Raw genomic sequence first — 22,045 nt, 5'->3', positions numbered from 1 at the left:
ACATGAGCCAAGAGACAAAGGCCCTGCTCGGGAAGAAGGCCACGAAATACAAGGGGACGAGACGAGGCACGAGGTTAGAAAAGTGCAAAAACCGAGGAGACGCAGGCCGACGCCAGTTCACAGAGGAAAAATACTCAGGTCCATTCACGACAAGAGTTTCCTCGGCAAAATGAGAGCAGCGGCTGAGCAGCGAGACTGAAGCTGCCGACGGGGACGAGAGTCTGAGAAACCAAACTGAACTAAAGTCAGTGGTCCACGGAGAAAAGCTCCCGTAGCAGCTTCCCTAACGTGATGATTTGCAGCTTCTCTGTTTTATACAGCTGTCCACTGAGACGCCTGACGCCACCGGGGGTTCTGGGAACGTCGGATGGACATTCTCGCTACTTCCAGTCACTTTACTGAGCGAAAACGATCAATAGACCATTATAAAAAATCAACAGACTCGTTAACCAATATGGAAAATAACTGTCTGTACTTTATCCTCTATCATTACACACACACACACACACACACATTCACATTCGTCACCGTGCCTCGCCCCACCTCAGAAATATCTCTCCATCAGGCTCGTGGCAGCGCTGCAGATTGTTTCCCACCAAACCAACAGCAACACCTTTTAGTCCAGGATGGAAATATCAGCTGGAATCAACACACACACACACACACACACACAATGCCCTTTTCCTGTTGTAAAACACTGAGTCATGACTTCATGGGGAGGTGTGTGTGTGTTTTTATAAATACTCAGACATCAGTTGTACAGAGACTGAAAAATGCTGTGTAATCCCCCCCCCCCATCTCTGTCTCCCAGTGGGTGCAGCTGAGGCGCGTGCGTTCCTCTATTTTTGTGAGGACCGTTTTGCGGGCACGGTTTCCTCCCGGGCTCATTATCGACGTGGCTTTCACTGGCACGTGAGCATTGTTTTAATACAGACTGGAAAAACTGCAAACTAATCCTGGGAGAAATGATGGGGTTTGATAGAAGGTGATAGAAAGTCAAAGAAGCTGTGTCATGCTGGGCCATCCTCATCATCACACACACACACACACACACACACACACACACACACACACACCGCAGGAGATCAATATGCTGTGACAGAGCCAGGTGGATGTGAGTCAGCACTGAATCTTTGCATCTGTTCCCTCTGGGTTCCGCTTCGTCCTGCTCTTTCAATCTCATTCTCTCCGTCGTGTCTCTGGTCCTCTCTAACTCTCTGCTTCCTGCGTCTCCACCTCTGAGACAGAAACACACGGAGCACGAAACATCGAGTCCCTTGGTTTTTAACATTTGTCATTTCAGTTTTGCGGTGGTGGGGAATATTTCCATTTTCTGCTTCTTCATACTTCTACCCCTCAACAGTTCAGAGGGACATATTTAGTTTTACTTCTCTGCATTTTTCTGACAGTCACTAGTCTTTATTTTACATAGAAACACACATGACAAGCTTATAAAATACAACAGATCGTTAAAGGTTTTATCAGTGAAGAGTATTTTTGGCTTGAGATCCTCCAAGAAAACGTTTCAGACGTCTCTGAGTTGTGACCAGTTCCACCAAAAGGACATTTCCCCCCTTTCATTTAAAAAGGTCCAAACATGAATTTATTCAGAGAGAAAAGTAAAACCAACTGCTAAAGATCAGCGGATCAGAACTTTGTTTTTCCCTCTGTCCTCTCCCATGAATCATCTGACGACCCCTCGGGTTCACCTGGTGACCCTCTGGAGGGGCCCGACCCCCAGGTTGGGAACCGGTGGACTAAACTCTCTCCCCGTCCATGACATAGTTAAAAGCAGCTCCACCTGGAGCAGCTCCAGCAGTGAAACGCTGCTGAAGCCTCCATGACTCAGTATAAATCCACTGCCCCACCTCCGGGACTCTTTGGCCTTGGTGGTCCTACCTCAGGTGTGTTTTGGTCTGTGCTGGACACAGTCCTCACACGACCTGGACTAGGTTGGACAAGTCCCCCGATTCTGTCTGTGCAAAGCGTTTTTTAGGCTCCTCACATCACGGCAACAGCTGCTGACACAGATCTGGTCCAGACCCGTGTCTATGGCTACACACCGAAGCTCCTGCTTACAGGCCTCGGATTCCCTTGTTTTCATTCCAAAAAAATACAGTCGAGGCAAAAAGAAAAAGAAGCTCCTTTCATTTCCACCATGTTTGTTCCTCTGCAGCTTTGGCTCAGTGTCTCTTCTGCTGCTCGTTCTGACTTTCTGGTTGTTAAATGTGAAGAGTTTCTTCTCAGGAGACCAGGGTTGTGACTGTGATCAGAAGGGTTGAAGAACAGGAGCCTCTTTACTTTTGATACTTGAAATACATTTTTCTGCTGGTACTTTTCCTTACGTAGGGTGTAGGACTAATGCAGGACTCTTCCCTGTAATAAGGTGTTTTTACCTGGTACAGGCACTTGTACTGAAGAATGCCACTGTTACACTTAGGTTTGTCTGACTGAGGTCACGGCAGAAAATAAACTTCATTTCCTAAATTTCACGGGTCGAGCAGAGCGGGGACACACGAAGGGTTGAACAGAGAGGATGCTGGGTAAACAGTCAGCTTTGTTTATAGACCAGCAGGGAGTGTGTTTGTCCAGTGAGTGTGCGACTTCATTGAGGTGACTCAGATTGAGGCCTACACCAAAACAAAGGCTGCTCTGTTTGACCCGCGGAGCGTGCGTGTTTGTCGGGTTCGTCGGACTCGTGAGGACCCGAGACAGCTACTGCCCTTCTGAGGACGTTTCGGCAGCCCTAATGGTGCCTGTGGGGTTACTGGTTCGGATAAGGGGTTAAACTGGGGTTTGGTTAAAGTCAGATTGAGGGTTGGAGTTGGGTTTAACATGGAAATCCTCCACAGAATCAACCAAAACTATGACGGAAAATATTTGTTGACAACCTTTTTTTTCCTCAACAAAAACAAACTAGAACTAAATAAAAAGTCACTAAAAAAGTAAGTAAACAAAAACCAAATGATAATGTGAAAACAGCACAAGCCTCCTACGGCTTTTCTTATCAAAAAAAAGTGGCCGCCTGTAACGACCGTTATCTAACTGCATAGGGGATCTACTTTACGTCCTAATCACCCTACATAATCATCCGCACATGCTGGTTCCTTTACGTGTGCGACGCCCACTGTCACCTGTTACGTTTGTCTTGCGAGCAAACACAAAAAGCTGAGTGCAAATCGAAGAGGAGACGCGAAGGCTGGAAACTGGTGGTGTTCTGGAGGAAGCACCACTTTTTGCAGCACCGCCTGGAGCCTGTTGGCGAAAATAAAACGCGTTGACTAATAAGACGATTTAAGCTGCGTAACTATGGCGAATGAACTTGCAGTCGACCTGCAGACCGGGAGACTCTGGACCAAACGCTTCCCTCCAAGTCTACGGAAGCCCCGGGAGACAAGTGGATGTTGTTTTGGTCAGTATTAGCCAAGTGTTTGTTGTTGTAATACTCATTTGATGCAGAAAAACTAGGCCATGCTTTTGTTACCTCTAGGCTGGATTGTTGTAACTCCTCATTTTCAGGCTGCCCCACTGAGTCTCTAAATACTCTCCAGCTGATCCAGAATCCTGCAGCGTTAGTACCGACAGGAACTAGTGAAGAGATCATACTTGTCCCGTGTTAGCTTCTCCGCATTTGCTCCCTGTAAAATCCAGAGTAGAATTTAAATCCTCCTCCTCACCTACATTCCCCATTAGAGAACTGTGCTCCCAGAACGCAGGCTTGCTCGTGGTTCCTAGAGCCTCCAAAGGTAGAATAGGAGGCAGAGCCTCCAGTTATCAGGCTCCTCTGACGTGGAACCATCTTCCAGTTTGGGTCCGGGAGGCAGACGCCCTCTCCAGGTTTAAGAGGAGGCTTAAAACCTTCCTTCTTGAGAAAGCTTACAGTTAGAGCTGGTTCAGACTCGTGTTGGACCGGCACCTAGTCAGGCTGCTATAGGCCTAGACTGCTGGGTGACTTCCCACGATGCACCGAGCTCCTCTCTCCTCCTCTTCCTCTCCCTCCGTACGCATTCATATCCCATCAATGCTCGTTACTGACTTGACTTCTTCTCTCTCCCGTATTTTTTGTCCTTTCTGGTCTCTCTCCTCTCTCCTCCTGTCGCTTTCTGCAGGTCTTTCTGCTCTTAGAGCTGCAGAGTCTGGCCAGGAGAGACTGTAGTGCACCACTAGCCCCGTCTAAACAGGACTAAAAAGCATGCGTGTTTTCCTCCAGGTGGATTTCATTTCTCCATGCTCTCTCAACACACAGTACGCATATTGCGTGTTAGGACATCATGTAACATGACAGCATGTCTTCTCTTTTGCTATAAATGTATTTTAAAGATATTTTGACAGAAGGGCTTTTGGAAGGCAGGTGAGGTGGATCCAAGAGCGACCAAGTCTGCATATGAAGAAGGTTGTGGTGGATGAAGGGTTCAAGCAAAGGACTTTCACACAGCAAACTGGGGTTTGAGTTTATAACTTTTTCTGGCTTCCTGTCAGATTTACAGTAAAATAAAAATACAGCACAATTGTGATGTCGGGATTTTGAGTCTTGTAAAACGTCCATTTTCCTCATTTTTTCTTGCAGTCTCAGGATATTTGTCGGTTTTTCCATTAAGTCACCATTTCATCGGTGACTGTCGGTGGCGCTGCCTCCCTCCACTTCCCTGTAATAGCTTTTTTACGTGCTGCCGACGGTACTTTAACCAAATAACTGTGGTTTCCCATCACATCTTCCTCAGAGAACTCAGAGGGACCTCACAACCTGGTGCTTGCTTTCCCAGAACACAGTTCAATTCCGACATTTCCAAAAATATGTGAGTGATCAACATCAAATGATCCACGTTATCATCAGACACTTCTGACGTCTATGTACCCGCTCACGTTTCCCCTGCGGTTGTAATAAAGAAGCACGAGCTCACACTGAAGACAGATTACAGTGTCAGGAGAAGAGCTAAATGTGTCTCTCAGTCATCGGACACCAACTTTGAGCTCCTCAGTGAGAGGCCGGGGAGGTCCTCAGGTTTCTCTGCTCCCCTCTTCCACATTTGACCTTTCACCTCTCACCTTCGTCCAGCCCGTACCGAGTTATCTCCTCTGTCTGCAGGGGTACGGAGACTCAGAGTGTTCAATATTAAATTAAGAAATAAACATTAAATAAAAAACACTGTGTAAAATATATAAATATAAATCACAAAATTATGAAACTTTATTTCATCCTTTTTACTTGCATAATAACTTTTTTATTACTAAGAATGTTTTATTTAGCTTTTACTTAAGTAAAAGAACCAATACCACCATGTAAACATTATTAGTATTATCAGCAGAATTTACATGAAGTATTAAAAGTATTAAACTACTTCCTGTAGTTCCAGTATCACAGTAAAAGTACTTCATATAGTTCCAGTATCACAGTAAAAGTACTTCATTGTGCAGGGACCTGTCTCCTGTGACTGGTCTCTGATTCTCAGATCATTGATCCTGAGTCACGGAGGCTTCGGCAGCGTTTCACTGCTGGAGCTGCTTTTAGCTACGTCATGGACAGGGAGAGAGTTCAGTCCACTGGTTCCCAACCTGGGGGTCGGGCCCCTCCAGAGGGTCACCAGGTGAACCCGAGGGCGTCAGATGATTCATGGGAAAGAGGAAGAAGAAACACAATTCTGATCCACTGATCTGGATTCAGTTTTTGGGCTTTAGGACAAACCTTTTGCTTTGTTTAGTGACAGATCAGATCATTTTTTTAATTTAAATGAAAACACTTGAGAAGTTTAGATGGCAAATGCTTCTTTGGTGGAACAAGGAGACACAGCCAAACGATTTTTATATACAGGGGTCACAACTTGAAACTCAAAAAAGTTTGGTAACAGTTTTAATTTTTAAAAATTCATTGTGTTTTACAAGGTTATTATGTTTATAATGTAAAATCTTAACCTGAAAAGTAAGTAGAAGGTAAAGCTGTTAAAATAAATTCAGTGTAGTTGAAGTAGAAAGTAGCAAAACATGGAAACACTCACATAAATTACCTCATAATTGTACTTAAGCACAGCGCTTGAGTAAATATGCTTAGTTACTTTCCACTGATGAAGTTACTTGACCGATGATTAAGAAAGCAATGTTACAAATTTCATGCCTGATAAAGGGCTTACAGGATGCGTGTCAGTCCTGGGACAGACCTGACCTGGATCCAGCCTCCTGTGACCCTGAACAGGATGAAGAGGGTACAGACAGCCTATAAAAGTCCAGCCCACTTCCAGGTAACTTCCTCTTCTTTTAGCTTTTACTTTTCTGTTGTATTTCGTGATGAAGCGTTTTTTTCCCTCAAACATTCGGAAAAGAGGAAACATGTTGATGTTTTCGGTCCATATGATAATAAAAATGAAAAGACGATGCAATTTTAACATTATTATTACTGTTGTTATTATTATTATTATTACAGTAGGAATGGTCTGACCTCTGTGTGTGTGTGTGTGTGTGTGTTCAAAGGCCACTTTCAACCTCAGCTGCGGGTTGTGAATCTGTTCGCCACCTGCTGGCCATCAGCCGTCACTGTTTCAGATTTTTTACCTGAGTCATCTCACTGGCACCAGCCAAAGCTCAAAGGTCAAAAAGGTCAGCAGAGGAATCACAGTGACGGTGACTACTGCCTCAGAACTGTTCAAAAACGGTCACAGGCTAATGGTTTTCACTTATTCTGAGGAATACAAACAGAGCTACACCTAAAAACATCAAACATTTGCATTTGCATGAATATGTGCAGAAGGATAGAGCTGTTTTTTCATTATGTGGTTCTTCTTTTTGTGTCCTGGCTGATGTTTCACCTTAGTTACTTAAAATTTAACTACACAAAACATTGAGAGTCATTGAAAGGTTCTTGGATTTGACGTCTGAGTGTAAGAGATGCTGAGTTCTTTTGTCACAAAGACAGAAGCTTCAGACTCTTTTAAGATATTTTAGTTTTACTCAACAACGACCATAAGTTGTGTGAAGAAGAAGAAGAAACAGGTTAATAGCAGTTGTTTGGGGTCATTCTGCTGCAATTATTCTACCTGTGGGGGAACTTTCAGGGTCAGTTTTCACAGGAAGACGTGTTCCATGAGTCGGGCCCCCTCCAGGTCTGGGGACAGGACTCTGGTCCCGCCCTGGTCGAGCAGGATGGACAGGATGGCCCGGTTCAGGTCGGCACGGTTCATTTCAGAGCACAGAGACGCAACATCGATCCAAACATCCACTGAAGAGTCTCTGTCCTCCAGGATCACGTCCTCCAAAACCCCTGAGAGGACCGATACACACAGAGGTTACCTCAGGTCAGGTGTTGTGTTAGTTTGGCTCGTGTCCTCTGTTTTTTGTTTCTTTTTGTTTTCTAAATAAATAATCAGATTCATATTAATGTCCCGTGACGACTTGTAAAAACTGCGGAAAGGAATTTTCTCTAATCTTTGATTTTTGCTGAGATACTGGATCCTCTGAAAATGTATTGGAATGAAACCACGTGAGAAGTTTAGAGGGAAAAATCCCTGTTTGGTGGAGGCGTTAACCACTCGTAGACATCTGAAATGTGACCCCGACTAAACGCTGCTGTTTGCAAGACGTTAAAGCTTCTTAAATTATCCATTGTGTCAAATCTCTCAAAAGTAACTAGTAACTACAGCTGTCAAATAAAAGTAGTGGAGTAGAAGTATAAAGTAAGGTAAAAGTACCTCAAAAATTTTTTTGGCAAAATCTAAACCATTGCCGGGGGAAGTTGCATAAGGGCCTGTTTGCGTTACCACTGGCTTCTCGCCTGCTGATTGGATGTGATGGTCTGTCGGTCGACGCACCTGGTCCTCGGCTTACGAAGCCGTCCAGGAGCTGCAGCGCTAAATCCCGCCGCTGAGGGTCAACCAGCAGAGTGGAGCAGGCCCCGCCCACTGACAAGATGGCCGCCCGGCCCCGCTGAGGCTCCGTCAACAGCTGGAGGAGGGAGAGGCTGGGCGAGCGACACAGAACCCAAATACAGTCCTCTGAGAGAGAGAGAGAGAGAGAGAGATTCATAAACGGATTATTATGTGAGATATGCAGGAAACACACACGTTTGTCTTTTATACACTGTAAAACATCATGCGGGAATTTAGTGGATCAACTCATCTCATTAACTGCATGTTAATATGTAAGTTTTTGTTTTTTTTGTGACTTAGAAAGTTTCATTTCCAGACTTCAGACCTTACAAACATGAGCTGTTCTCCCCTGAGGCCTGTTGACTTGACACCATGAGTTAAATTAATCAGCTGCTAAAGTTCACTCACCTCATTAAATGGCGGTTTTTGAAGAAACAGATCCAGCTTATTAACAGGCTTCCCAGCCCCCACTGAAAACAGCATTACCCACAATGAAGGTAAGTATTGAATTCAGTGCCGACCCCCCCACACGGTTAGAGTCCAACACAGGGACTGGAAGCAGCCTCACAGGTTGGTGTCTGTGTGCCGACTCTGCTACAAAATGTCCCCCACAGCTGCAGCTGGAAGTTTTTCATGTCAGATGAAGAACTGACTCTTTAAACTGAGACCATGTAAAAGGAAAGTAAATGTCTCTGATGACTAAACAGGCGATTCAACTTAATAGCTGAAGTTCACTGAACTCGCTTTCTCGGGTTTAACTGAACTCAGTTAGTGTTACATTTGTAAGACTCATAAAATGACGTTGAACCGTTTAACCCGAGTTCAGTTAACTCAAAACGACTGACGTTGTACCTGTGAGGACCCTCTTTGACATAATGCGTTCCCTAGCCCCTAACGCCGACCTCAACCATCACAACTAAAAGCCGGACCTCAAACCTTACGCTGATAGGGGCGGGTGGTATCCGGTAAAACCGGGGCCAGGATCGCTGATATCGGTACTGATATTGATACTATTGTTAAAAGCAGCTAAGGTAGTGTCGTGTAAGGCAGAGAAATGCGTCCCGATTTATGAGGCGAGTTCATTATTAACTATTTGTTTAACTGCTAAAGACGTCTGAATCTTCCAACAGTCCTTCACAGTGGCGAGGACAGACCACAAAGTCCTCACTACGACGGTTTAAGAACGACACTGGTCCTCACAATGATAGCAGTACAAACATCCACACACACACAGACCGGCTGTCAGGTCCTTGCAGTGGTTCATGAACTCGGCGGCACTGTGGATGAGGCCTCTCCTGCACATGCTCAGCGCGGTCTTCCTGTCCAGCCCGCAGGCCTCGTAGACGACGGCGGCCAACGCCAAACACAGGTCGGCCACGCTGGGGTTCTGCCGAGCGTGCTCAGTAAGGGTGTCGCCCAGGCGCTCAGAGCAGGTCAGTCTGAGAGGATAAAGAGTTGAAAGACCGGCACAGATCGTACAAACAGCTCACGCTCGGGTCAGTTGTTGTTTACTTGTTCTGGGTGACGGCGTGGGCGACAAGCCGTGAGGCGCCACGCTGCAGGGCAAAGAGGACGCACTGCAGCGAGAGAGGAGCCGACAGCCGAGCCCCGGACGGCGCGGTGAACAGCAGGGCCTGGAAGAAGAGCAGGAGAGGGGGGACCGACCCCGGGGGGGCCTTCACACCTGGCAGGAGAAGAGAGAGAAAGAGACAGGTGCTCAAGAAGACGTGTCTCAGTAACCTTTAGTTTAGACGTGTAGACCGTCTCCTGACAGCCTGAATTCACACACAAAAACAATTTATATTCACATTTACATTACATCACTGCCTACAGAGATGAGATTTCAAGGTTTTTTAAAGTAGATTTAAGAACTCTAATTCTGTAAAAACTGGAATATCACAGGCAGCCAGAAGAACACGCAAACAAATCCCTTTTTGCTCAGGAAGGTTCCTCACTGAGTGAAAAAACCTGGTAGTATCTAAGCGGCAGCCATGATGAGAGCCGGTTGAATTCTCTGAATGCTGAGGAGAGGAGCTTCAGTGCTTCCTGTCTTTTCTCCTTTGGCATAGGATACACTGGATGAAAGGAAAGGAGAAAATGCCGTTCCACAATTCCTTGCGGCAGCAGCATTTAAAGCGGCACACCATTCGGCTGTTCGCAAAAACAAACGGTCGTGACCGACAAGGGACGCAGATGATCCTGTAAGTTACTCGTTAACTTTAGACAATGTTACACCCACAGGCGAACTATGAACGTTACGCTGCTGCATTTGTCAGGCGGCTGTGTTTGTAGTAGTTATGCATCTTCATTATGAGCGTTGTTGTATTTCCATCCATCATTAATTCATCATTACTATAATTATTCAGTGGTGGGTGAAGTTTTCAGACGACCCCACTAGCAGGAGACACTCAAGGGCAGGAAGTGAAGAATGGTAAAGGGACTACACTCATATAGGACTTTTCTAGTCTTACACACCGACGATTCGCCAGGGGCAATTTCAGGTTCAGTATCTTGCCCAAGGACGCTTCGACATGCGGACCGGAGGAGCCAGGGATCGAACCACCGAGCCATCCAGTTTGTGGACGAGCTGCTCTACCTCCTGAGCCACAGCCGCCTGACATCTGCTCCAAGAGGAGATGTAACACAAAGTGAAACGTTTTTAAAAAAAAAAATAAATAAACTCAAAGCTTTCTAAAACTTTCCGAGACCTGCAGCTACCCTGCCAAAGATAAATGTAGGACTTTGGTATAATCCATAAACAGGTTTCTCATTGACATCATCGGCCAATATGAATAATGACCGAGGACTCACGAGGAGATCATGAAGAAGTTGTTTTCGTGTGCAAATCTGCACAAATCGCAATAACAAGGAGTGGAAAATGTTCAGTATCTCAAGAAGGAAACCTGCCTGTTGGCTCAGAGTGGAAAATTAGCTGTTAGCTCCAGGGATTTTATGAAGCTGTGGATGGTTTTAGAGTCAGACAGGTCACACTTTGGACTGAAAATGTATCACGTTATTATGCTATTGATAATTCTGCAGAGAAAAACGTTAAACAGGCGTACAGAGTCTGTTCTCATGATCCCGTGTGTCTGTTTGATAAAAGCGATTCAATCCTGTATTGATACAGTTTGTCAGGACCTAAGCTCTGCCTGTTTACACTGCACTCATCTCTAATATGAGTTTTTGCATTAATGTAGCACATCTGGCAGATGTCCAGTGACAACAACAGGAGGATTTTCATACATGCTGATGTTACAAATATAATCACCACAATGAGTTTTGCTGTACTAACTGTAATTGCGTGAGGAGGCTTCTGTGCTTTTAGTTTTGACCCGCGCTGTCAGTTGATGTTTTTGGACACACACCGGTCAATTCCCTCCACCCATTTAGCCCCATTTAGCACCATGTTTCTCACTGGAATGAGTGTCGCGCTAGCCGCCAGAGCTGACGGATGTCTATCGAAGGTGGTGTGTGGCTAAAAATATGCAGTACAAGGATGTGTGTCACATTCAAAATTCCACCTCTAAAGAGTCATTTAAAATCTTCTCAAGCAGCTGCTTTATTTCAATGTGGTGAAACTGTCCGTGTATAAGCTGCTGTGACAACATGGAAATGTGTTGTGCTGGTGTGTAAACAGGAAACTCGTCTGTATATAAATGTAGTGATAGCTCTGTGTGTGTGTGTGTGTGTGTGTGTGTGTGTGTGTGTGTGTGTGTGTGTGTGTGTGTGTGTGTGTGCTGCCCACCCTTAAACATCTCCATGGTGTCGAGGTTCCTCAGGACTCCTCGAGGAGATCTGGCAGCGAGGAGAGCAGCTTCCTCATACTGAGCCGAATGAAAGAGCTGAATAAACCTGACAGAGAGCGGAGGAGAGGGAGAAAGGTTCAGTGAGAGTTCAGGTGAACTCATCTGAACGTGTTTGTGAACGCAGCACCTGTCCAGGTAATCCGTTAGGAGTTTGGACTCGTCAACTCCGCTCGGCTCTTCTTGCTCAAACAGTTCGGCGTCGATGCTGCGGCTGTCATCGTCCGTCACTGCAGAACGAACGGGAGAAGTTTTGATTCGCCAAAATTAAAGGCGTCTAAATATTTATTAAAAGACGTGAAACCTTCTGAGCTGGACACTGAAACTGCCTGTTCCCAGATGACTTAGTGAAATTAAATCCAAAAGTCTTTTGATTGCAGCAGCGTCTCACCGCTGGTCTGTCTGACGTTCTCCACAGTGGAACCCAGGAGTTCCTCCAGGGGAACCTGCTGCCCCTCCTCCTCCCAGCTGGACAGACGGTCACACACAAACTTCAGACGCTTGTATCTGCAGACAGACAGACGGAAAGAAAACGAGCTCGGCGGAAGAAGACTAAGACGTTTGTAAATGAAAGCGAAGACCTGCAGACGTACCGTCTTATACTTTAGCTAATGGGACCTTTTCCAGTAATTTACTGAAACTAAACTAGTGTCCATTTTTTTTAAAGGCTGCACATTAAGTTTCACCGATGAACTGTATCTTTATTCAAATCTGACAGTATGTTTAACAGATGTCAAATAAAAAGTTTACTTTCAGCCCTTATTTTATTCAAGGTGTTTCTGACCAACATTTTGAAGTGTTTCTGAGATCGGTCTAGACAGAGACAGTAGCGGTTTAGTGGTTCTGCTCTTACAGGACTTTCAGTCGGTTGTTCTCGGTGCTCAGCTGGTCTCTGCGGCACTCGGCGGTCTGCAGCTCGGCGTCCAGCTCGGCTTTGACCTCCAGGGAGACACAGTGGCTCTTCCTGTTCAGTAAAGCAGCTCTCTGGGCTTCGAGATGCTTCAGGTGCCCGTCCAGAGCGTCAGGATCCTCAGACTCAGCCACCGTCATACCTGAGAGACGGGACAGATGTGGGGAGGAACCAGGGACATTTGAACAGAGCTGATACAAGTTGTACAAACTGTCTGCCAGCCACTCATTCTAGGCATGGATGGCTAATGAGGCAACAGGCCCCTGGACACAGACATTTAAAAGGTGCCCCCCCACTCCTCCTCTACAAGAGCAAGACCCCAACACTGAAAGAGACTCAAAACGCATCTCTTTGTAGTGGTTTGAGTCTCACCAGAGAGTTAATACATGTGTGTATTAACTCTATGGTGTTAGAGTGAACACCATTTCATTTGGAGTGTTTGTGTAGGTGTTATGCCTGTTATGTCCTTGTAGTGGTTTTGTGTATCTTTGTAGTCACTTTGAGTCTCTTGAGTCTCTTTGCAGTTGTTTTGCATCTATTTGTGGTCTTTTTGCATCTCTTCGTTGTCATTTTGTCTCTTCGTGCTGGTTTTACTTACTCTCCAACAAGAAATGTTAACAGTCGCATCAGACAGAAGCCCTGTGCCCGGTAGCCTGTTCAGTAATCCTTCCACGACTCCAGGTAAACCTACAGTAAGCTGCTGTCGTTCCTTCCCTTTATTCTACAAGTCACATAATTTCAGGCTCAGATTCACGTTGGTGAACAATGGCTACACAACTGGAAGGAAAACTGAGTGAATGGATGAAAGCACAAAATGTACAACTTGGAAAATGCTAAACCAAATGTTTGATACACTGTAAGCAATCAAGCCTGAGTATCAGTGTCAGTGGTACCAGGTATCCATGTGCTCTGCTCTTTAGATGATTTTCGTCTCTTGATCTCCTCTTGAAATTTTGCCGTTTCCCTCTGAAGGTCAGAGATTCTGGAAAAAAAGAACAAAATAGAGGCTCATTTCCACATCCAGCTGTTACAGAGCAGCGTGACCCTTCATCTGGATCTGGTGTCTGAGTCCAGCTGATGAATCTAGGGTCCAGTACTCCCTCTCTTTTAGCTCTGGTTTTGGTCTCCACCAGCTCCTGAGGGAAACATCTGGCTCTTTAGCTGCTAAATGCTCCACTATGTTCACCAGCTGGTCTCTGACTGGGTCAGTCTGCTGTTTGCTGCTGAGGAGGCGGTGGACGTTGGGTTTTTACAGCTGTTTCTCTGAAAACATCTGCCCGCTGTGGCCGAAAATGACGCTGTAAGAGCGGTGAGAGTGAACCGGAGCAGTAAACAGATCAACAACGAGCTGAAACTGGCTGTGAAGCTCCGTGAAGCCGAGGGGAGCTGCAGGTTCAGGTTCATCATCTCATACATGCATCTATAGAATCATATCGATTGTAGCTGCTTTAAGTAAAACATTACAGCCACACGGAAAGTGAAATGCTCCAGACCTACTGGTAAAGACAGATGGTCGATGACAGGAAAAGACACACAAAGGGAAGAAATGTTAGAAATGATCGATTAAAAATACTAACGGCATCAAAATTAAGATACAACGGCAACTTTAAGACTTATGTGAAATTCTGGTTGAATAAAATGGCCCCGTCTTGGTCAATCTAAGTCAGTATTGTGATAGAAAACCAAAGTCTAGACTTATCATAATTGACAAAGATAGTACAATAGCAAACACACACCTGTCTCTCAGCTGGTCAGCCCGCCTCTGGCAGGTTATCAGGGATTTTGGATGTGATGTGGTGGCCGCCAGAGTTCGCTGAGCCGCTCTGGCTTCATCCTGCCTCCTCTTCATCTCCCTGATGGCATCGTCGTACTCAGCCTTTATGGTCAACAGCAGTCTCTTATAGGCCGTCGCACGTGCAATCACCTGTCAGAAAAAAGAGGAGGAGCGAAAACAACAGGACTGAGACAGGATTTGTTTTGTTCTCTGGCTTAGACTCAGAATCGAAACCTCATAGTCATCTAGTATCTGCTTAACCTTCAAAATCTATGTTGACACAAATACAACAGAAAAATGCAAATGAAGCAAACAGTCATATCCATTATCCAACTAACATTTTTGGAAGTTTTGGCACCCAACAAAAACAGAATCTAAGTTTTTAGTGTTTTAATAATTTATCCTGTGGAGGTTTAAAAGGATTTCACCAGCGGTAGAGGAAGTATTCAGATCCTTTTCTTAAGTAAAAGTACTAATACGACCTTGTAGAAATACTGTCAAGAGTAAAAGTCCTGCATTGAAAATGTTAGTTAAGTAAAAGTATGTAAGTAAAATCAGGAAAATGGACTCAAAGCAGAAAAATGGACCCTGTGACTGTTATACTATTATATCATTAGATTATTATCACTGATGCATCAATGTAAAAGCAGGAATTTACTGTTTAGCACTGCAGCTATTGATTATGTTCATTATGGATTCTTCTGCTGATTATTTTCTCGATTAATCAATCAAATGTTTTGTTTGTAAAAATTCTGAATATAGTGAGATATGCTGTCACAATTACCTGGAACTTAAAGTGACACCTTCACAAAGCTTGATTTGTCCAACCAACCAAAACCTCAAGCCTTAAAATTATTAAAAATAAATCAAAATTATTCAAATTAAATTAAAATAATTAAAAGGCGAAGCATCAGATCTCAACATCTGAGGAGCTGGAACCATGAAATGTTTGGTATTTCTGCATGAAAAATGACTCAAGCTGTATGAAACCATTTCTGTGTCAAGATGAATCGAACAAAATGTATTAAATCTATAAAATATTGTTTGAATCAACAGCAAAACCTAAAATGATCAATTTGATTACAACATTTGCCACTTTTCTTTCACTGGTCGGGATTTCTCTAACGCTGTCACCTTTTTTTCCGTTTTGCTGCTGAATTTTTCAGTTTCAGTTCTGATACAAAGAGAGACTCATGTGGGGGCGAATGTCAGCAGCTTTTAGTGTGACAGTCAACGGCCAGGAAGTGGTGTAACTCTATTTATCTTCCCCTCTGTTTGTATCATGGAGCTAAACTACCAGAGGATATTTGGTGGTGACACTAGCTCTTTTCTTTATGCAGCAACAGGATTCAAATTACAGAGAGGAAAACTCAAATTTTGTCATAAACAATGCTACGAAGAAGATCTTTTTAATTATTATTTATATTTATATTAATTATTAATTATATAACGTTGATAAGTTGTATTAGCAACGTTAACGGCAGTTCTGTAGCTGTAGCAGTCGTGACAGTATCAGTAGCACAGTGGTGGAAACTAACAAAGTACAATTACTCAGGTTCTGTAATTAAATACAGATCAGAGGTAATAGTACTTTACTTGAGTATTTTCATTTGCTGCTTCTTTAACTTCCACTCAAAATGTTGCACTTTCTACTGTACTACATTTACTTAACATCCACAGTTACTAGTTACTCTTCAGATTGAGATTTCAGGTGTAAGCACAGGATCAGTTTATAATGCTTTGTAAAGTAGGTAAAACATCTTAATACTTCTTCCAATTCTTCATAGTCATTTTGTTTTTCTTTGTTCTTTAGAGTCTCTTTGTGGTTGTTTTGTGTTTTTTGTAGCCATTTTGGGTCTTTTTGTAGCTGTTTTGAGTCTCTTTGTTGTCGTTTTTAGTCGTTTTGGAGCATATTTGGTCACTTTGAGTCTCTTTTTTTGTCGCTTTACAACTCTTTGCTGTTGGTTTGCATCTTTTGTGTATCGTTTTGAGTCTGTTTGTACTAATTTTGAGTCTTCTTTAGTCATTTTGAGTCTCTTTATTGTAGGTGTTTCTTTTAGTTGTTTAGAATCTCTATTGTCATTTTGCATCTCCTTGTGGTTGGTTTGCATCTTTGTAGCAGTTTTGAGGCTCTGCAGTTATTTTTTTAGTCTTTTTGGAGTAGTTTCATGTCTGTTTGAAGTTATTTTGTATCTCCTTGTTGTTGTTTTGCGTCTTCTGTAGTTGTTTTAAGTGTCCCTGTAGTCTTTTTGAGTCTCTTTACAGTTAATTTGCGTCCCTTAGTAGTTGTTCGGAGTGTCTCTGCTGTCGTTTTGCATCTCTCTCTGTTACAGCAGGGGTTGTAGCCGATTCAGTGGTCTGTCCAGTCTGTCCAGTCTGTCCACTGATCATGGTCACTAACATGGATCACTGGTCACTACCACCAGGGGCACTTAAACTTGTGGTCCTAATCCACCTTGTCATTTCTCTGGCCGTGTTGGCAACGCTGTTGGCCCAATAAATGTCAGAGGTCATAATTCTTTGTCCATTAAATATGTATATTTAATAGATTATGCCTATATCCTTATTGTAGCACTGTATAATGTAGTTTGTGTGGTTACACATAGATGGTAATCACTCAGTCTATTAATCGATCTGTCTCTTTGTAGTCATTTCTAGTCTTTTTGGAGTAGTGGGTTCGTGTGGGTCTGTAGTCCCGTTGTCTCTCTTTGCAGTTGTTCTGTGCCTTAGTCTCAGTAAATGATTTATTAACCATTAATTACGCCATTACTTACTCCTTGTACAGCCTTTATTATAAGTGGCACCTAAATGACTTCACCCGCCTTCCCCTTATCAAACCTACCGCGTTCCTCCTGTTGTTGTGTATCAGGCTTAGCTTCATTAATCACCTTATTAAACACGGAGCGGTAGATAAAGTACCGGAGTTCGTCCGGACCGTCCTCTGGAACCCGCAGGTACCGTTTCTCATGTTCGATAAACTCGTACAGGGACTGAAAAAACCTTTCATCGGTCTCAGATATCAAAATGCCGGGCGTTGAAAGGCTTGCTTCTTTTCTCGAAGACGAGTTGTTGGAGTTTTGTGGCTCAGACATTGTTATTTAATCATATTTTACGCTAAACCTCGACGCTTTTGCCGAGAGGCCATTTGCAAACATTTACGTTGCTATGGTTACCGTAGAACGTACGCCTGCAAAATTAGGTTGTTTTTTTTTTTTAATACCCTCCGGTGTTTATTATAATAGAAAATTCAGATTAACGTTAATACCGACACGGGTGACAAAAAGACGCTTGACGACCACAAAATCGAATATTTGGAAGTGTTTTCGATCAGGCGCCGTAACGGTTACCTACCCCCTGCAAACGCGTGCAGAAAACCCCGTCGCTCCAACGGAAAGCCCTCTTCTCATGATCCGCCATTAGGAGTGAACCGGTGGTAAGACCGCGCTCTGCCTTTTAACTGATTATGTTCATAAAATAACGACTTTTCAGGTCCCGTTTCAGCACAGACATCAAGCTTAAAGTCTCGTGTTTGTTCTCATCTAGGTGGGTTGAACGCCAGGATGCAGATTTTCGTCAAAACCCTCACGGGGAAGACTATAACCCTCGAGGTGGGTGAGCCGGGCTTGATGGACGGGTCAGCGGCCCCAAGAGTTTTACTAACGAAACTGTCAAATTAGGCCGAAAACCCCACATTTTACCCCCTGTAATAACTGTATAATAACTAGCGTGGTGCTTACAAGTGTTTAAAGTACAGCTAAGTGTCTGCTATATTTTGTCATTACCTTATAGAAGCTAAGTGGCTAAGCTAGCTGCCGAGAAGACCGTAAACACGTGTGAGACAGCGCCGGGCTGAACGCGGCCCCAGCTCCCCTCACAAAGTCTCTATTAACGTTTAAAGCGAAGAAAAACCAGACGTGTGGGTCTGAAGAGTCTTGTGCCTAAGGTTTAATGGTTGCTTTGACCGGAGGAACGTGTCCCGGCCTCACCTGTCCTTGTTTTTACAGGTTGAGCCTTCAGATACAATTGAAAATGTCAAGGCCAAAATCCAGGACAAAGAGGGTGAGTCAGTTAAAGCTTGTTCTTTTTCTTCTTCTGTGGAGCCTTGTTGCATTTCTAGCCAAACGGGCCGAGTGTTACATGAGAAATGTTCCTTGCCTTTTCTTTAGAGCTGCACTAACGAGTTGATCGATAGGTCAATCCACTGTTTCGATAATCGATTGATCTTTTTATTTTTGTTTTCTTTCCTTCAAGCAAAAATGCAAACAATTGCTGGGTGCAGGAACCTGTTTGCTGTTTTTACATGTGATGTTTCTGTACAGTGATGGAAAGTAACCAAGTACATTTACTCAGTTACCTCAGTACTGATCCAGTACAAATGCAGTAGTATAGGTCGAAGTCAGGGGGGAAAGTACCACATTGTTCTACGTGTTCTGCTGCTTTGTCAGACGCATTTGCACATAATTCATCCCGATTCGATATTTTACATCTTTGGAAACTTTGAGAGCTTCGCCAGATTTAGAATAAAGGTCTGTAGGGTTGAACAAAGTTTAACTGCACATCTGTAGTTTGACTGTCCGACAGCAGAGCATAATGAGTTTAGGGAGAAAAACAGTCGTCTTTTTGTTTTTATTATGGGTTCATATTAAAGGACAGTGGTTGTACCTAGAGTCCCTGTGATATTCATTACATACGTATCGAGCAAATTGGAAAACGTTTCGTGTTATCGTTGAGCTGTACAGAAAATATTCAGTGTGGAATAACTGAGTGCAGAGCTGCAGTGATCAATCAACAGAAACCATATTGATGATCATTTGAGTTAATTTTTCAAGCAGGAAACACGTTTTCTCATCGGCTTCTCCCGTTTGAGCATTTGCTGATTTTCTGTTTTATGTCGTTAACTGAGTATTTCCAGGTTTCTGACTGTTGGTCAGACAAACACACATTTGAAGGCATCACCTTGAATCAGGAAACATTTTTCACCATTTTGTCATTTTTATAGACAAACGGTTTAGTTGCAGCCCGGTTCCAGGGCCGTGGATAGCGGTCTTGAGTTGCAGTTTTTACATCCCCGTGACTGTGGAGACAGAATGAATGCGGCGGCGTTAAAGCTCAACGCGACGTAATGAAACGAGTCGATCGAAATCTTTTCTCGGCTCATTTTTCTGAAGCTGTGGTGGTTTTGAGGTACAAAGCTGTCAGATGCAGCCCCGCCGGCTGCAGTGGTGGTGTTGATACCTGGGTTCTCCTCTCTGCAGGTATCCCTCCTGATCAGCAGAGGTTGATCTTCGCTGGAAAGCAGCTGGAGGACGGACGCACGCTGTCCGACTACAACATCCAGAAGGTGAGCAGACGGCAGGAAACTGTAAAACCAACAAGGACCGGTCCCAGAAGTTTTGTCTCAGCTGAATCGGATCGTTAAAGTTCATGTTATAGTCCAATCTGTGTATGCATAATGTAGATAACTACATTTAGTGTGTGCACATACAACAGATAATGTACATGATTTATTAAAAGAAACAACCCAATTAGGATAAATTGCCATAAAGTCCCGATAGGACATCACATGCCTTTCATTCAACCTGAAATTTTCTGGTAAATATTTCATGTCAGGCTTTACGGGGTCAAGAAAGCTGGAGTTTGTCCGTTAAATATTAAATACTTGTTTCTTCTTCTCCAGGAGTCCACCCTGCACTTGGTGCTGAGGCTGCGTGGTGGTGCCAAGAAGAGGAAGAAGAAGTCCTACACCACCCCCAAGAAGAACAAGCACAAGAGGAAGAAGGTCAAGCTCGCTGTGCTCAAATACTACAAGGTACAGACACCTCGCTATCATCTGCTTTATGCTGAGGGCTGACCCGTCTGGTCCTGTAATAAGGCCAGAACCGGGAGTGGAGCGCTCAGGTTTCAGTCGACACTAATCTGACTCTCTGCAAAGTTTTTAATCAGAGTTTTGCTTGTCACCTGGAATGATGTGAAATTGTTCCTGTTTCAATTGTTAAAATGAAAAAAAAAGGCAATTCAAAGACTTTTTGGAGCCACGTCACTTATGAAAAGCATTTTATGATTTAGATTTTGTGATGCTGAATCGGAGCTTTTTCTTTTCCCTTCTGGTTCCAGGTGGATGAGAACGGTAAAATCCACCGGCTGAGGCGCGAGTGTCCGGCTGACGAGTGCGGCGCCGGCGTCTTCATGGCGAGCCACTTTGACCGCCACTACTGCGGGAAGTGCTGCCTCACCTACTGCTTCAACAAGCCTGAGGACAAGTAGACAGGGACGGACTGATGGGCGTTAATAAAGACGAAAACATTTGACACAAATCAGACTCCGCGTATTTACTGAACCGATGGTAAAATGTTTTCAGACTGGTCATTATTTTAATATGGTGACACTTAATCAGGGCTGCAACAACTAGTGGATCAACAGAAAAATTAACCAACTCAAAATTCTGATGCCAGACACTGTTTTCAGCCTCATGTCATTTGTTGTATGGAAATAAATGAGACGTCACCGTGGACTCTAAGATACTTCGTCCCACTTTAGACTAACTATTCGCAGCTCTTGAATAATTTAGCCTTGAAAGAGCAGCCGTGCTGATGTCTTCAATTTGTTCGTTTGATCAAAAATGACATTAGTAGCTGCAGGTCAACCTAAATGAAAATACAGCTGTTCCACCTTCACTGCCCAGGTTTGTTTTTAATTGTCGGACATTTCACAGACCAAGTTATCAGACAAGTTGTAGCGTTGATGAAATTAACCCATGACGTCTAACCGAGTGCTGCTGCTTTATGGTGCATGGTTTTATAATTAAGGGAATTCAGCCGGTAAATGGGACTAATTTCATGATTAGCAGTTTCAGATTATTATAGCAAAACATGTCAGCGTTCATTTTAACTGAGTCCTAATCAGTTATTCAAATGAACAAAGTCATGTGATGTTCTCACCTTTGTCTTGTGGTTCAGCCTGAACATCTGGAAACACCTGCAGAGTCTAATATCAGCAAGCTGCACTGTCATATATTTAAAATTCAGACTAATTTGAAAACGTTTCAAGTGAATATGTAGATACTAAGTCAAACTTGTCATTTTTAGCTAAATACTAGGACTTCCGAGTCAAATTGAAAAGTTGACATGTCAAAATTCTAACTTTTTAAATAATTTTAGCCAGTACTTTACTTTTACTCATTTTAAAAGTAAAGAGTACAACACAAGTCAAAATGTGGATCAAAACCGTTTTGATTTAGTCAATATTTTACCTTCTATTACAGTCCTGAGTTAATGGAAATATTCCTGTAGTATCTACATTTTGGCCCATGATGAGAATCATTAATAACTTTTCATCCATTTTTCTTATCGGGGCGGAGATGAGCTCCCATACTTCAAGAGAGTATTTTAAAAAACCAGACAAATGAACACTGATTTTGTCTATTAAAATAACGTCAGCACAACAGATGTGCTGAGATTTCAGGTGTATTTCCCTGTAAAATGATCATTCAGAGAGGGGGCTACACTGACGACTCCCTTCTACAGGAAGCAGCTGAGGTTTGTCCAGAAAGTCGCTGGATTTGTCTCTAGGTGCTTTTGCAAAGAAAAGTCATTAAAGGGCCTGAGAAGGCGCTAACTTGTCAACACTGCCTGTAACGTCCACTGGTGACGAAACAAACTGTTGGTGCCAAATTGTTTTGAATGAGCAACAGCCAAAGGTCCACCTT

The 22,045-nt window shown here is 43.7% G+C and overlaps 2 protein-coding genes across 2 annotated transcripts; one reads left to right on the top strand and one right to left on the bottom strand.

The window, feature by feature from the left end:
• Nucleotides 1–6,948: 6,948 nt before the first annotated feature.
• Nucleotides 6,949–17,464, bottom strand: LOC120796967 (clathrin heavy chain linker domain-containing protein 1-like). The gene is made up of 11 exons (XM_040140207.1): nt 17,229–17,464; nt 14,303–14,490; nt 13,460–13,548; nt 12,510–12,708; nt 12,048–12,163; nt 11,787–11,886; nt 11,599–11,705; nt 9,366–9,537; nt 9,090–9,292; nt 7,797–7,979; nt 6,949–7,249 (listed from the first exon to the last, which is right to left on the bottom strand). Exons 1-11 carry the CDS (start codon nt 17,430–17,432, stop codon nt 7,053–7,055), a joined length of 1,758 nt encoding a protein of 585 aa, XP_039996141.1. The 5' UTR covers nt 17,433–17,464; the 3' UTR covers nt 6,949–7,052.
• Nucleotides 17,465–17,703: 239 nt separating this feature from the next.
• rps27a (ribosomal protein S27a) lies at nt 17,704–20,654 on the top strand. Its single transcript, XM_040140211.1, has 6 exons — nt 17,704–17,773; nt 17,884–17,948; nt 18,345–18,399; nt 19,596–19,681; nt 20,018–20,149; nt 20,455–20,654. Exons 2-6 carry the CDS (start codon nt 17,901–17,903, stop codon nt 20,602–20,604), a joined length of 471 nt encoding a protein of 156 aa, XP_039996145.1. The 5' UTR covers nt 17,704–17,773; nt 17,884–17,900; the 3' UTR covers nt 20,605–20,654.
• Nucleotides 20,655–22,045: the final 1,391 nt, after the last annotated feature.

Source organism: Xiphias gladius, chromosome 11, assembly GCF_016859285.1.
Source record: "Xiphias gladius isolate SHS-SW01 ecotype Sanya breed wild chromosome 11, ASM1685928v1, whole genome shotgun sequence".
NCBI lineage: Eukaryota > Metazoa > Chordata > Actinopteri > Istiophoriformes > Xiphiidae > Xiphias > Xiphias gladius.
Note: the sequence above shows the minus strand (reverse complement) of the source record. Positions and strands in the feature narration are given on the sequence as shown.